Source organism: Erpetoichthys calabaricus, chromosome 12 (assembly GCF_900747795.2).
Source record: "Erpetoichthys calabaricus chromosome 12, fErpCal1.3, whole genome shotgun sequence".
NCBI classification, from domain to species: domain Eukaryota; kingdom Metazoa; phylum Chordata; class Cladistia; order Polypteriformes; family Polypteridae; genus Erpetoichthys; species Erpetoichthys calabaricus.
The window spans coordinates 14,828,475-14,844,910 of record NC_041405.2 but is presented as its reverse complement, the minus strand read 5'-3'; the positions used below and the strand labels follow the sequence as shown (position 1 = coordinate 14,844,910).

At 42.6% G+C, this 16,436-nt stretch overlaps 1 protein-coding gene across 2 annotated transcripts in view; it reads right to left on the bottom strand.

Annotated features, from left to right (window-relative positions):
• The window catches only part of LOC114661903 (uncharacterized), an 80,865-nt gene that overhangs the window by 17,001 nt on the left and 47,428 nt on the right, over positions 1–16,436 (bottom strand). The window contains exon 2 of one of the 2 annotated variants that reach the window (XM_028815133.2): positions 13,613–13,709. In XM_028815133.2, the coding sequence (XP_028670966.1) occupies positions 13,613–13,709 (97 nt within the window). Of the gene's footprint in view, positions 1–13,612; positions 13,710–16,436 lie in introns of those variants that run through there. The other variant, XM_028815134.2, reaches the window with a different exon arrangement.

The window sequence follows — 16,436 nt, the reverse complement described above, 5'->3', positions numbered from 1 at the left end:
CCATAACTGCCTCCTGCCTTGCACTCAGTGGCCCAACAAGACCTTAAATTGGATGAAATGAGTTTGAGAAGACTATATATGATTTTAAACTGACCACCCTAAGAGACTGTGTGTGTATTTATGTGCTTGTCCTGAGATAGAACGGCACTCTGTTCCAGGACTGGTCCCTACTTTGTACCCAAGCCTCCTGGGGTAGCCTCTAGAGAGTGTTAAAATGTCACATGTTAAACATGCAAGCTCACACGGGGAACAGGCCGTCTAACATTTTGGGGAAGGATTTGGAGGTGACACTCACACTAACCGTTTGCTTTAGAAATGGAGGAGCATGATCCAGAAGCTCCATGACGTCAGTTTCGCCAGGACTAATTGTCCCATCAGGTCTTTCGCTGCCACCTCACTGCTAAATTCACCTGCCTGTAGGAAATTATCACCATGTTGGATCAACCACTCCAGAACCACGAGGAACTCTTTGGAGAGCTGATGAAATGTGTGAGACTGATGAACTTATTCATTTTTGTAACTATCTCCAAATCGGTGGACATTAAACAGGGTCATCCCCCTGTTGCCCAAACCCTTCTTTTTTGTGTTTATGTCATTCCTTTTATGCATGTTATATTATACTGTCTAAGCACACATGGACTACCTAACTGTAGTGCAAGAACTTCTTCCAGTATTAGAGATCAAATTGTTCATGTGTGCTGTTCTTCCGTATTCACGGTGGCGATACAAATAGAAATGTAAAGTTCTTTGCCATTGAGCTCAGTTTAAAAGGGGCCATGCAATAATATATATATATATATATATATATATATATATATATATATATATATATATATATGCTGCGGTGGGTTGGCACCCTGCCCAGGATTGGTTCCTGCCTTGTGCCCTGTGTTGGCTGGGATTGGCTCCAGCAGACCCCCGTGACCCTGTGGTTGGATAATGGATGGATGGATGGATATATATATATATATATATATATGGAAGAGAAGGTCTGTGATACGGTTTGCATATTTGCAGCTGGCGATCCACGAAGGGAGAAAAAAGAATCACGTATCATAAAATAGTTTTTATTCCTGAGCTTTCAACCCCTATCAGGGGTCTTCATCAGAGGATAATACTTAGACTTACAAGTTAAGGCCAGTACTAAAAGTGCCAGAGAGTTGGCCGAGTCTTGGCTATCAGATGAAAACACCATCAACAGACACTTGGACATAAATCCAGCATATGCCAATTTAAGAAGAACATGTACATAATAAATAAACTATACAAACCCCCCCCCACCCCCCCGATCATACGGACTTAGTCACCTCCCCCCCCCCCTTAATGTATTACTATATATTGCCTTTGATTCTTGTAAGTCTAAGCATTATCCTCTGATGAAGACCCCTGATAGGGGTTGAAAGCTCAGGAATAAAAACTATTTTATGATACGTGATTCTTTTTTCTCCCTTCGTGGATCGCCAGCTGCAAATATATATATATATATATATATATATATATATATATATATATATATATATATAAACCAACATCTGTCTGTCTGTCTTTATCTCTGTCTGCTTTTCACGAGAGAACTACTTAACAGAATTAGATTGAGTTTTTTTTCCATAATTTGCTTGAACATTCCGGTTGATTTTGCGACTTCTCTCATCACGCTAAGTATCATGGTTCGCTTGCGGTACCGATTTATCTGCGCGAATCTGAGAGAGAGGCGGCGAACCGAGGGGAGTGGGGCAGGGCCCTCCTCACTCACACGCCAGCCTTGGGGCGTATCTTACCTTCGTTTAGCTAGCGAACGAGAGAACTACTTAACGGATTTAGATCGGGTTTTTTTCTAGAATTTGCTTGAACATTCCGGTTGATTTTGCAATTTCTCTCAACGCACTAAGAATCATAGTTCACTTGCAGGAATGATATATTCATGCTAATCCGAGAGAGAGACTGCGGGCCGAGGGGAGGGGGAAGCGTGACATCAAATGTGGGGAGTCGGTCTACCTCTGCATTTTGGAGGGTATCCTGCCTCCGCTTAGCTAGCGATACCTTTTAGTTTATTGATTTTTAAAATTTGTCCTGTTTCACTACTACGCGGGCTGATCCGTTGGGGACAGCTATTATATATTGTGACGGATGGCAAGGACACCCCTTCAGCACATCTGCCAGGGGGACAAGGGTGGGAAGCTCAGTATCTCTCCCTGGACACTAGATGGCAGCTTCCCTGGGTTACAGTGGTGCCTCAGACTCCCCCAGGGCTTCATAGGGGTTGGAGTTTTGTAATAATAATAATTCTTTGCATTTATATAGCACTTTTCTCACTACTCAAAGCGCTCAGCAATTGCAGGATAAGGGCCTTGCTCAAGGGCCCAACAGAGCAGAGTCCCTATTGGCATTTACGGGATTCGAACTGGCAACCTTCTGATTGCCAGTGCAGATCCCTAGCCTCAGAGCCACCACTCCACCTGTGGGGTTCCACAGGCGCCGCCAAGGGGTGCTGCGCTAGTCCCTTTTGGGCACTGGTTTCGCCTTACCCAGAAGTACAGCCGGATGTCGGCAATCAAACACCTGGAGCACTTCCGGGTACCCAATAAAAGGGAGCCAGCGACCACCACTCAGCGGCCAGAGTCGGGTGGAAGGAGGACAAAGCTGTGGAGGAGTGGTGGTGAAAGAGAGAGGAGTGTGGTGATTCAGTGTTTAGTGCTTGGGACTGTGTTAAATAATAATAATTCATTACATTTATATAGCACTTTTCTCAGTACTCAAAGCGCTATCCACACAGGGAGGAACCGGGAAGCAAACCCACAATCTCCTTACTGCAAAGCAGCAGCGCTACCACTGCGCCACCTCAGATTTTTGTTGTGGCTGGAGGGTTCACAGGGAAGACGTGCCCTCCAGCTGAAGAAAAATAAATCTTTTTATTTTATACGTGCCTCCCGTGTCAAGTCTGTGTCGGGTCGGGCGCTATATAGCGCCTTTCTTATAATATATACAATCCAACTTCTGTCTGTATGTCTGTCCGCTTTTCATGAGTGAACTGTTTAACGGATTTAGATAGGGTTTTTTTTTTTCTATAATTTGCATGAACATTCCGGGTGATGTGGCGACTTCTAGTATCATAGTTCACTTGTGGTACCGATTTATTCATGCAAATCCTAGACAGAGGTTGCAGGCAGAGGGGAGGGGGAAGTGGGACCTCAGGAGTGGGGAAGGCAGGAGGGCCCTGGTGATTGGCAGAGTTGTCACGGCCATGTGCTCTTCTCCCCATGTGGGGGACGCTCTCCCGTCAGACCTGAACACAATCAAATACGGTGCCAACGTTTGACGGTACGGGCGTACCTACCTTCTGCTTAGCCAGAATTACATTTTTTTTTATTGATTTTTAAAGTTTGTCCTGTTTCACTACTACATGTGCGGAGCAGCAGGGGACAGCTAGTTAATACTATATGATTCATTTATATTTCTGAGGAAGTGGATGTCGTGAGAAGTCAAGCAAAATGACCCCTTTTATAGGGTAACTAAATTGATTACAGTGTGCAAGCTTTCGAAGCAACGCAGGCCCCTTCTTCAGGCAAGATGGACAAAGTAGTGAAATAAGACATGTCCAGCCATCATTTTCTAAACAAACTATCATTATCCTCAGTTTACAGTTCAAGCGACATTCCCGTTTTATTTTTTTTTTCTGTTGAATTCTTACCCAAAAGATATGTTTACCATCTTATTGTTTGGAACTCTGTGACAAGAACAGGCCGTTCAGCCCAACACGCTCTTCCGTCCTATTCGTCTACATCAGGGTTGGGCAGTGTTGGTCCTGGAGGGCCACAGTGGCTGCAGCTTTTCTTTCAAACCCACTTGCTTAATTAGACACCAATCTCAGACTTTATTTAATTTTAAGGCTTGATTTGAAGCCTAAAATGGATAGTTTTTCTGTCTTTCATGTGTTTTATTGAACCAAATAGTGCATGATGAACCCACCACAGGTGTAAATGGAAATAAGTTAGATGGAGAACTGCTGGCTCCTTTGTCATTCCTAATAAGGAGCCATTAAAAACTTGTATAAGACTGAAATAAGCAATTAAGGGTGGGGAACCTTAACAAGCGGGACCACCAAAATGTCACTTGAGTAACAAGTGCTTCAGCAGCAATCACTGACCTCTCGTTAAGAAACTGGGTGGGAACAAAAACCTGGAGCCACTGTGGCCCACCAGGACCGACGCTGCCCACCCCGATCACCCATCAAGTCGAGATTTAAATATCCCTTCAGACCTACTCTCCACCGGTCTACGGTTCTTTGCATGAAGAAAAACTTTTTAACCTTTGTGCGAAATCTCTCCCTTGTCACAGAATTTACTTTCAAATACCAACTGGGGTGTACTGTACCGATTCCATTTATAATTTTTTAACACTTTGACTGTGTCCCCTTGACTTCCCTCGTGTGAAAAGGTTCAGCTCCTTCAATGTCTCCTCATAGGTCATACCTCCAATTCGCGGGGTCAGCCTAGTTGCTATTCTCTGCTCTTTTTCTGGGGCTGCTCTGTGTTTTTTTGTAATATGGAAACCAAAACTAAACACAGTACTCCAGGTGGGACCTGACCAGCGTGTTATAAAACTTAAGCTTAACATGACCTGGACCCCACACCTCATGATATATAACCCACTACACCGGTGAGTCCACCACGACCCCCAGGACCTTCTCATAAAGAGGTACTTTCAAATTTTGGACCGCCCGTTGTGTATTCAAATCAAACATTTCTCTTTCCTTATACTTTACATGTATTTGCTTTCAATTTCACCAGCCACAAATCTGCCTAAGCCTATACGCTGTCCGTGTCTTTTCTACATCATCTGCCCTTCCACCTAGTTTGGTTGTCTCTTTTGCTTTTCCTCCCATTTCCAGACCCACGTATTCCAAATCAGAGCTGCAGAGGCTGAACTCCATATTGGCACAAAATAAAAACCCATCCCTGAATTGGAAGCCATTACCCTACATTACCCAGGCACACCCTCACTCACATTCACCTGAAAAGGATGTCAATGCATCACAGGCTCACACTTATCTGCTAATTTCTCCTGATTTATTTTTTAACGGTTGCAAGATTCTTTCAAAGTATTTTTAGAAAGCAAATGATGATTAGTGGGAACCATGAAAGATACACTAATGCTTTTAATCTAACTTTTTAAATTTCAAAGTCAGGAGGAGCCAGGGCTTTGTTTTCTATCTGTGGATCCAAAGCAGGAACAAAACATGGATGAGACAACAATTCAATGTAAATCACACTCACGCACATAACTCGGAGTCATTCGAGGGTAACCAGTCGACGTAACACACACCCAAGGTCTGAGGTGTGGAAAGAGGACTTGAATACCAGGAGATAAAAACACACAGAGATGTGGACAGACAATTTGGGAAAGGGTTACAGTGAGAAGAGTTAAGGAGGAGACCACCATAGTGGATGAGCAGTTTGGTTTTATATCAGGGAGAGGAACAACTGAACCGGTCTTTGGATTTGGACAGTTCATAGAGGATCATCAAGAAAAACAGAAAGGTTTGTTTAAGGTGATTATTGATCTGGAGAAGGCCTTATGGTAGAGTGCCATGTCACGAGGTCAGGAGGGTGGATGAGAGATAAAGGAGTACCAGACGAGTGTGTGAGGATTGTCCAGGATATGCATGAGGGAGTGAGGACTCTGGGTTAACAGACAAGATCCTGGTTAGAGGAGGTCTGCACCAGGGATCTTCTTTAAGTCCTTACCTCTTTGATCTGGTTATCAATGTGTTGACTCGTAGGATAAAAGACTAATCCCCCTGGTGAATGCTCTTTGCTGATAACATTGTGTTGTGTAACACCACAAAGGAGGAAATGGAGAGGAAATTGGAAGAATGAGGAAGAACTTTGAATGATGGAAGGCTGAAGATAAACAGAAAGAAGACAGAATATCTGAGGTTTAATGATGTTCAGGATTCAGAAGTTGGCTACTGAAAAGAGTCAGGTCAGGTTAGGGGAGCATGCACCGGTTCAGCGTGTTGACGATGAAACAGCCCACCACACGATCAGAGGTACAATGTTCCAAAAAAATAGTTGGTCAAAATTGCAATAAGAATTTCATTGTGTGAAAACCAAAATTAAATTAGATTTGATGTTACCGAAAGCCAAAGGATGTTTAAGATGCTACTAGGCAAGTCTTTCTAATACACTGGAATATCAGGTCAGGTCAGGTTGGGGAGCATGCACTGGTACAGCGCATTGCTGCACCCACCACACGATGAAACACAGCTCCGGATCCTGGTTGGCAACCCTCCAAGGCAGACACGTGGTCCCAGTCCCACCTTCCGGAAATGACACTTTATCTGCCGCTGCCAGGTGTTACGTGGGTGTCCCCTTGGCCTGGTCCAGCCACTCAGGTCCACAACAATGAGAATCCTGTGAGCCGGATCATCCTCAGGTAATAGTGCCACATGGCTTTAGTGTTGTAACTGACGCTCCCTCACAATGCAGGTCATGTGCTTCATTCGGGACTCCATGAGCAACGCAAAGTCAAAGATGGAGAATATGATGCAGAGTGCAATGTGGATGGAACAATTGGAAGAAGGCATCGGGAGATTTGTGCCATCGGAAAATGAAGGTGACGGTCAAAGTTAATGTTTTTAGGACAGTGGTTAGACCAGCAATGATGTATGGAGGTGAGACATGGGCAGTAAAGGGAACCCGGGAGGAGTCGTTGGAGGTAACAGAAACGAGAATGTGGAGAGCGGTGTGTGGCGTTACAAAAAACGGGCAGAAGAAGAAATGAGACAAATAGAGGTACAACAAAAGTGGGAGAGATACAGAAACTAAGAAAGCCCAGGAAAGTAGGCTGAAATGGTATGGATGTGTGCTGAGGAAAGACAATGAATATGTGGGCAAAAGAGTGATGCAAATGGAAGTACAGGGGAAGAGAAGGAGAGGTGGGCTAAAACACAGGTGGGGGGATGAAATAAAAGAAAGAGTTTGACTGGGAAGGAGGTGCAGGACAAAGCTGTACTGTATAGAGAAGGCTGATTAGTAACATCAACCCGAAGAAGATGAAGATGAAGATGATGAAGACTGAATGTGTCTCCTCCACACAGACAGTGATTTCTCAGCTCCCTTATAGCTCTGAGGTGGTAGTGCTATAAATTGTACCACAAAGTATGAACAGTTTTCAGTATTATAAATTGGATGAGAGACAGAGTCAGAGAATTTCAAAAATAACTGACTGATTTTCAATTGACTGAGTTCATGCTGTAATCGGCCAGAATCTGGCAGTGGGCAAAAGCCTTCACGCTCCATTTAACTCCGCATATCTCTGCTCCCGACCACAGATCATTAAAACACTCAGCCAGACTACAAGTGCCGAAAAAGAGCAACACGCTCCCACTTTGAGCACCAGACAATGCCAGGAAACTGTGTTGGCTTGGAGATAGCCTTCCAGACACGTCATCAGCACACCCAGCAGTCAAAACAAAGCACGCAGGTCACACGGGGTCAATTAAAAAAGATCACAGCGGCTTTAAAAATAGCCTTCCTGGCCGGCCTAGCCGAGTGCGGATGACCGTGAGCCACATGCAGACACGTGCGCGCATTCGGCCCGGGGATGACAGTCTCATCAGTGTGAGACACAAGCTGATTAAGGTGGAGGCGACTGCAACTTGCCAGTAAGCACAGTGCTCTTTCCAGCCTGGCCAAAACTTTTATTTTCTGCAGGCAGAAATTAACAAAAAGATAAACAAGTTATGACTTCAAACTTTGAGAACTGGCAGTTTTATATAACATTTTGCCTGGTGTTTGCTTCATTAATGGAATGACTTTTTTGATGCCATCACATACAGTATGTGTCATTTGTCTATTTCTCTTTTTAAGCTTAGTGTGTTCCTCTTATTGAAGGTTCATTGTAATGGCTCATTTTTAGTTTATTATTCATTCATCACTTAAGTTTCTCACACGGCTGCATGCGTAAGATAAGATCAAACACAGGACGTGATGCCAGTCCATCACAGGGCACACTTACTCAAATAAAGCTTGTGCAGAGTGGTCAGGCAAATTGACATCATTGTTTTTGGATTGAGCAGGGAGACTGAAGTCTTTAGATACCTTTATGAGCACAAGAAGATATGGAAGAAGATGATCCGCTGTGGCAACCCCTAACGGGAGCAGCTGAAAGAAGAAGAAGAAGGGCACAAGAAGAACATGCAAACACCACACAGAGGGCATCACAGCAGCCAATTCATTATTTATTTTGTATCTTTTTTAATTACTATATATTTACTTTCATAGATACTGTGACGGCCCGGGTTGGCTCCAACAGCCACCTCTACCTGGAATCGTCAAAAACATGACCGGGATGTGATGTTCATTAAGGACACATGCGTGCAAAGTATAACAGTGCCTTTATTAAAACAAGCAGTGCTCCAAAACAGGCTGTGTTCCACCCAATACATATACAAGTATTAATATTAATAATTCTTTACATTCTTATAGTGCTTTTCTCACTATTCAAAGTGCTTTACATAGTGAGTGGGGAGCCACTTCAACCACCACAAATGTGCAGCATCCACCTGAATAACGAAATGGCAGACATTTTGTGCCAGTCTGCTCACCGCTTATCATTTTTATACAGATGATACTCAACTCTATTTCAATGTTAAAAGTGGAACTTCATCAGAGCTTTCTCAGCTCACAACTTGCCTCAGTGAAATTAAAACCTGGATGGAGCAGAACTCTTTAAAATTAAACTGCAACAAAACTGAACTCCTGCAAATTGGGACTTAATTGCAACTTCATAAAATGAGCTCCTTCCCAGTCCATCTTGGCAGTGATCTCATCAGACCTGCCTCTACTGTAAAAAATCTTGGTGTCATTTTTGATTCCTCCTTTTCTAATTCCACCCACATAAATCACATTAAGAAACATTCTTTCTTTCACCTCCGTAACATATCCCGCTCCCTCCTCTCCTTTACTAACACTGAGAAACTCGTCCATGCTTTTATCACATCCTGCATCGATTATTGTAATTCCCTTCTGTCTAATCTTCTATCACAGTTCCAGCTTATTCAAAACTCGGCTGTAAGAGTCCTTACACGGACCAGCAGAAGCGAGCACATCACACCCATCCTGCTTCACCTTCACTGGCTCCCTGTGTCTTACAGAATCAAATATAAAATCCTACTAATAACCTACAAAGCCTTAAATAACCTCACGCCAAATTACATCAGTGACCTTCTCCATCACTATGTTCCTGCCCGCCCACTAAGGTCCTCTGATTCTGGTAATCTTGTTGTGCCTCACACTAATCTACACTTCATGGGTGACAGGGCCTTCAGCTGTATAGCACCCACACTCTGGAATGACCTACCGAAATTAATCAGGTCAGCTGACTCCATGAATTCTTTTAAAAAACAACTCAAAACTCATCTGTTCAGGAAGGCATTTAGCTCTACTTGACTTTATTACCCTTCTCTCAGTTTACCTCCATGTCAAGATGCTCATGTAACCTGTGAGTGTGTGTGTGAGACCATCAATTATGTTGTCTATTAGGCTTCTTCTCTGAATTTACTATCTTACTCTTCTTTATTTATTAATTTGGTTTAGTATGTTTACTCAGAGGATGTTAATGGAGAAGTTTAGAGAAGGCCAGAAGGAGTTGCATTGCGTCTTTATGGACCTGGAGAAAGCATATGACAGGGTGCCTTGAGAGGAGCTGTGGTATTGCATGAGGAAGTTGGGAGTGGAAGAGAAGTACGTAAGAGTTGTACAGGATATGTACAAGGGAAGTGTGACAGTGGTGAGGTCTGTGGTAAGAATGACGGAGGTGGGATTACATCTGGGATTGTCTCTGAGCCCTTTCTTATTTGCAGTGGTGATGGACAGGTTGACAGACGAGATCAGACAGGAGTCCCCGTGGACTATGATGTTTGCTGATGACATTGTGATCTGTAGCGAGTAGGGAGCAGGTTGAGGAGACCCTGGAGAGGTGAAGATATGCTCTAGAGAGGACAGGAATGAAGGTCTGTAGGAACAAGACAGAATACATGTGTGTAAATGAGAGGGAGGTCAGTGGAATGGTGAGGATGCAGGGAGTAGAGTTGATGAAGGTGGATGAGTTTAAATACTTGGGATCAACAGTACAGAGTAATGGGGATTGTGGAAGAGAGGTGAAAAAGACAGTGCAGGCAGAGTGGAATGGGTGGAGAAGAGTGTCAGGAGTAATTTGTGACAGATGGGTATTAGCAAGAGTGAAGGGGAAGGTCTACAGGACGGTAGTGAGACCAGCTATGTTATATGGGTTGGTGACGGTGGCACTGACCAGAAAGCAGGAGACAGAGCTGGAGGTGGCAGAGTTAAAGATGCTGAGATTTGCATTGGGTGTGACGAGGATGGACAGGATTAGAAATGAGGACATTAGAGGGTCAGCGCAAGTTGGACAGTTGGGAGACAAAGTCGGAGAGGCGAGATTGAATTGGGCGAGGCAATAATTTATAGTTTGGGCTGGGGGTAAATTTCATAATTCGTATTTTTGGGATGGGACTTAATTTCATACATCATATTTCATAATTCATATTTTTAAAACGTCATATTTCATAATTTGGGATGGGGTTTAAGGTCATCAATCATCCATTTGACAGTTTCTGACTGATATTACTGCTAATGTTCAAATAAATAATCCATAAATACTTCTATAAAAGTAGACGAAAAATGTGGCTGCGTTTATCCAAAGTTACCAAAGTCTGCAGCTTTCATTTGTTTCATGGGATTTTGGTAATAGTGTGACATGTGTGAAAATAATTCCACAGATCAAATATCTCCGTTTTTAAAAGTTTTAGTAAAAGTTCAAAGCAAAACAGTTTGCACATAAACAGAGAAAAAGTTGCTATTGCAAAGTAAAGATTGGTCCTTGTTTAAAGAGAACTCTGTTTAAGGCCTTTATCTTGTTTCAGTTCTCTAAGTTTGGTCATACTGTACTGTTGAACCATTTCTAAATAATCCCTGGATGGATCTATCCTTTCAAACCCATCACAAGCTGCAGTGCTTCTTTCTAAAACCACATCTCTGCTACTCATCCTCACAATTTGCTCAACAGCAAGAGCTGCCCACCAATGATTACTGTCTTCGGTCACACCGGCCACCACATTCGGTGCTCCAAACCCGGCCTGTATCAGCGCCCCCATCTCTAGGTGATTGCGGGAGCCTACTGGAATAATTTGCATTGTGCACTATTTTATGGATTGCTCCCCATCGTTTAACAAAATGTCCCGTTATTTTTTAAAATCGTACGAAACTCAACTCTTTAAGCTAAAATACATCTTTACAATGCAAACTAAGCTCTTGAATTTAAAACTCTTAAGGGTGTCGTCGTACCCCCAGACTCTCTTCAAATTAAGCTACAAATACAACGCTCGCTCGATTACCGAGTTGTGTTCCATTTTGGGACAACGAAAATCTGGTCGGCCTAAGCCTGAATCTCAGACTTAGCCCTTCTTTACAGGCAGGTCATTTGCTTTCTTGCTGTTGCCCACTTTTCGGGGTCCCTGATATTGGTTTATTCTGTTTGCTAGCATTCTAGACATGCGTGAATTCCACGACTTATGCATTCCTGTGATGAATAAAATCAAGTAGCTAATGAACCCGTGATCACACAAACCGTTACCCAGCCAAACGTTCATCCAGACAATCAATCAAATAATGAATGAAAGAATTCATCAATCAATCAATCAATTGTTCATTCATTGGTTGGAAACTACAAAGATTCTCCTAAATGGATTGGTCCCAATATCGTGCCACTTAAGAAGCACATTTGATATGGTTTAGTACTGGGGTCACCAACTCCAGTCCTGGAGGACCACCGTGGCTACAGGTTTTCATTCTAACCCTTTTCTTAATTAGTGACCTGTTTTTGCTGCTACTTGACTTCTTTTGAATTAATTTTAGTTGACTTGTTTAAAGACTTGTTCCCCTAAATTGCTTCATTTCTTTCCATAAATGGCACCCAAACCGAAATGAAATGTGAAGTGAGGAAGCCAACAGAAGTCAGGGAGTCAAACTCCAACCAATTTCACTCCAACTAATTGCTTAATTAGGCGCTGATTCTCATTAATTTAACCAATTCTTTAATTCCATGGCTTGTTGCTGCTCTCATGGTGCAACAGAAGACATTTGTGAAATTTTTGATTTTCTCTTTTCTAAGAACACTGATTAAATGCTTTGTGGACCTGAGCAGATCAGCATTCCTGAGACCTTCATCTTTCTTTATTTACAGATATTGTATGATGGACACAGTTTGCTGGTCACATTTTGGTTCATTTTGTATCTCATTGTTTAGCGGCTAATTAAGGAAAAAGAAACAATTAAAAGGCTTTAGGTCTTCAAGAGCAAGTCAATTAAAAACCAGGTCACTAAGAAAAGGGTTAGAATGAAAACCTGCAGCCACGGTGGTCCACCAGGATCGGAGTTGGTGACCCCTGGTTTAGTACATTTTCAACAGAACGATGTGTTTTTCATTAGTGCTGGACTTTTCAGCCAATTTCTTCCCATGCCCTCATGTCCTCTGAGTGAGATAGCTGAGTGTGCTCACTGACTTTGCGATAGCAGACAAAGCCACCTTTATATCCTTCACACACCCTTCTTGTCTAATAGAGTGCGCATGTTTATATAAGCCTCGGAGTTTACAAAGAGGGCAGCACCTTGGCAGCACTTCCTTCCAGGCCTTGTCAATGTCTGTGTGGGATTTGTCAGCACAGGTTTCTAAGCATAATCCCAGAAATGTGACGAAAAGTGGGTTGATTGGCAACTCTAAAGTGACCCAACGAGAGTGAGTGTGGTCTGTGATGGACTGGCAGTCCGTTGAACAGAAGAACATAGGAAGTCCATCAAGCTTATTTGTTCGGTTAATAGCTAAGCTGTCCACAAAATCTCACCCAGATCCTTCATTAGTTTCTAGAAGTTTCATGTCTTGGAAGTTTGTTCCATATTATCACATCTCTTAGCAGAAAGAAGTCCTTCCTGGCTCCAGTCCCAAATACACGTCCCCTTAACTTCCATCGGTGTCCTCGGGTAATTGATTCACCCTTAATTTGAGGTGTCCCTACCACCTTGCATTTGATGCTGATATAAGGACTACTGCTTTCCATTGATCATGTTGGACCAAATAGGTACACGAAAACACATTGGAAAGTGTACAGAGAATGTTGCATAATCTACATGTCTGAATGACCATACAGTTAAGTGAGAAAATGGTTGTTCATCGATGCAGAATATCTGGAAATGCCTTAAGAAGCTGGACCTAACTCCCAGCTCTGATATTCTGAGCCATCTTCTCTTTTCTCAGCTACAAGACAAAACTTTCACTCTTTCATTGAAATACCAGCTCTGAACCCTGAGACCACAAAGCCATGCCACATCATTCTGCCTTCTCGGCCACACTTACCAAGTTTCTCCTCCTTTCGCTTCCCCTAGCTGACCACACAGAGTTCCTCCAAGTCCCAAAAACTGCAGCCACCAATCCACCCAGCTCTGTCTCATCCTTTCCTGCGCCCAAAATACACACACCATCTCCCCACCCGCAATGCTTGCCAAGAAATGACAGGATATCCAGAGAGCAGATTTACCTACGGAGTCTATCTGGAGAAGCTGTTGCAGGTCCTCAAAGGAGTGGATTGTGTTGCTTCTGAGAATTTGAAAAACCTCCTCTGGGATTTCGTCTGACTGTAAAAGGGAACAAAATATCTGAGGTTAGGTCAGTTGAGGGTAAAATAGAAGTGGTCATGAAGAGCAGGATAATGAAAGTAGGAGTGCACAGATTTCTCATTCGAGGAGGTTCATAACCTCAGCATGGCCAGAACTGCGAGCTGCAGTTCCTTACAAATGAGTGTAGACATTGTCACCTGTGGCTCGTGACACCTTAATGATGATCAGCGCTGCCATTTCATTATGAGCCATTTCTTCATGACAAAACCATGTGAGTGCAGTCATATTGTTTTCCAGTGAACATGTGGAATGACACTGGAAATGAATAAGCCAAATGACAACATTGTCAGCATGTGTTTTCAAAAGGAAAAAAGAAGGGAAAGACTAATTTCATTCTAAGATGAGCAGAATCTCAGAAAGGCAAGCCAAATGGTTCAGTTTCTACCCTAGATAGACTTTTTATATTCATCTGTTAATTTATGAAACTGCGTAATCAAGTTCATGTTATATTATACTACATGTTATAAAACATACCTCACGCAATTAGGGGTAATGAAAGGGGTAATTAGCATCACCCCTGAGAATCACCCCTGGACAGGACACTAAATGGCTCAATTAAACACACACATACACACAAACACACACACACACACACACGGCTCCAGTTTAGAATTGCTAATTAATATAACCCACTGGTCTCGGCGGACATGAGAGCAAAACTGGAGTACCTTGAGAAAAACAGATGCAAGGGAAACATGCAGACTCTATGCAGACAACTATTATGGTTTGAGCCCAGGAAAATTATATATTATATTATATTATATTATATTATATTATATTATATTATATTATATTATATTATATTATCTCTCTGCCTTATCCCGCCGACTACACTATAATGAAAATCTATCTGTCTATCAAAACAATTACAGCATACTAGCATTAATATTTATTTTCCTATGCAGTCCTGCCTACTATACAAAATTATCTATCCATTAGCCACACAACCTTCCGAGAACAGGTAATAGAATAACTTAAAAAATATGCCCTACGTGAACTACTTTGTTCGGTAATCTGCGTGTGTGAGAATGTTTCTTCACCGGCATCCCCCACTCCCATAAAGCCTGCTTCTCAGACTCATTATTTTCAAGGCGGCTTTCACACATCCTGTCTGCTTTCATACTTGCTGTCTTTGAAGGTGACTCTCTGCATGCTGTTTCTCCTCCTCGTGTGTCTCACAGGCGCACTTCCTTTTTTTGTGACATTACCAAGGCCAAACTGAGCTATCACCCCAAAGCCAAACTTTGGTTTGGCTGAGACTTTGGATTGTTCACAAGGAATGGACACACAGACTTTAGTGTTTTATTGTATACCAGTAACGGCGTACTGTACGATAACATGCGGTGAATACACTTGACTTGAGCATTCATAGTTTTCATCCTCTTTCTCTCTACGTTTATCACTCATTTGCTCAGAGGTTGATGCGCTTGCTGCTTCCTGAGCAGCTCTTCTTTTCTCCACCCTAGCGACCCGCTTCTTCTCTTCTTTCATTGGCATCTTTTCGTATTAAAACTGATTAAGTTAGTTTTTGTGTTGTACGTTTTCTTTAATTTTTCATGTACGCTGGCACTTAAGTGTTCAAATCTGCATAAAGAATGATTTAAGATATTAAGAGGTAGAGGAAGTGATGGTGAAGGTGGTAGGGATGAACAGAGAAATAACCTTGGAGGTCAATCATCAGGCCAAAAGCGGATAGTAGACATCGTGTAGTATATGTGTACCAAATTTCAGGTCAATCAGTCAAACGGTTTGTGAGCTACAGGTGATTTAAAATCCTGGACAGACATGGTAGCGTATTATATAATAAAATTAATCTTGAAAACTACAGTATACTAACATTAATATCTAAAATCATTACCTGCACTTTCAAGTATTTTACGTGGTGTCTGAAAATTTCTTCACTGGCGCTCTCTCCCTCTCTCAAGTATGTTCCCAAAAAGTCTGAAATACGTATTACAGTATCTTCATTATTTTCAAGACTAGGGGCTCTGCCCCCTGCTCGCTTTGCTCGCCCACCCACTGGTTTGGTTTACCGGATATACAATTTAAAGAGATTGTTATTTTCATGGCAATTATTATATATGCATTATTTTCACTTTTACTTTAAAACTTTTGTAAAAACAATACTGTACTTGTCCCTTATTTCTCGCCCATTTCTGTGGTTAAATCTCTTTCTCGGAGGACATATAATGCTGTTCACGTTGTGAAGGGGGAGCAGCTGAACGCACGCTAAGGAGAAGCAGTTGGATCATCTGCTGGCTTATTGCTGCTGCTGGCGAGCTGCGTATTCTGCTTGTTGCGCTGCGCGTTGATCATTTAAAAGCCTGTACAGCAGCTGTCCTTTTGCCACTTCGCGTCTCTGCCACTCGCATTGTGAAGGGGGGGAGGGTTTGGCTGAACGCATGCTAAGGAGAAGTGGTCGGATCATCTGCTGGCTTGCTGCTGCTGGCGAGCTGCGTCTTCTGCTTGTTGCTTGTTGTTGTTTTAAGAGCTGGGAGCACATGAAGCGTGTCTGCCAAAAGCATTGCAACAACTGCTAGGTTAAATATCCGTGAACTTGTTTTAAATGTTGTCTCACTGTCTTGTCACGCGTGACATTAAAGCGTCTCTCGTGGGACATCAAATTGTCTTCCGAGAAGATCCGAGAAGATCATGTCTCATCTCCCTTCCAAGATTTTTTTTTTA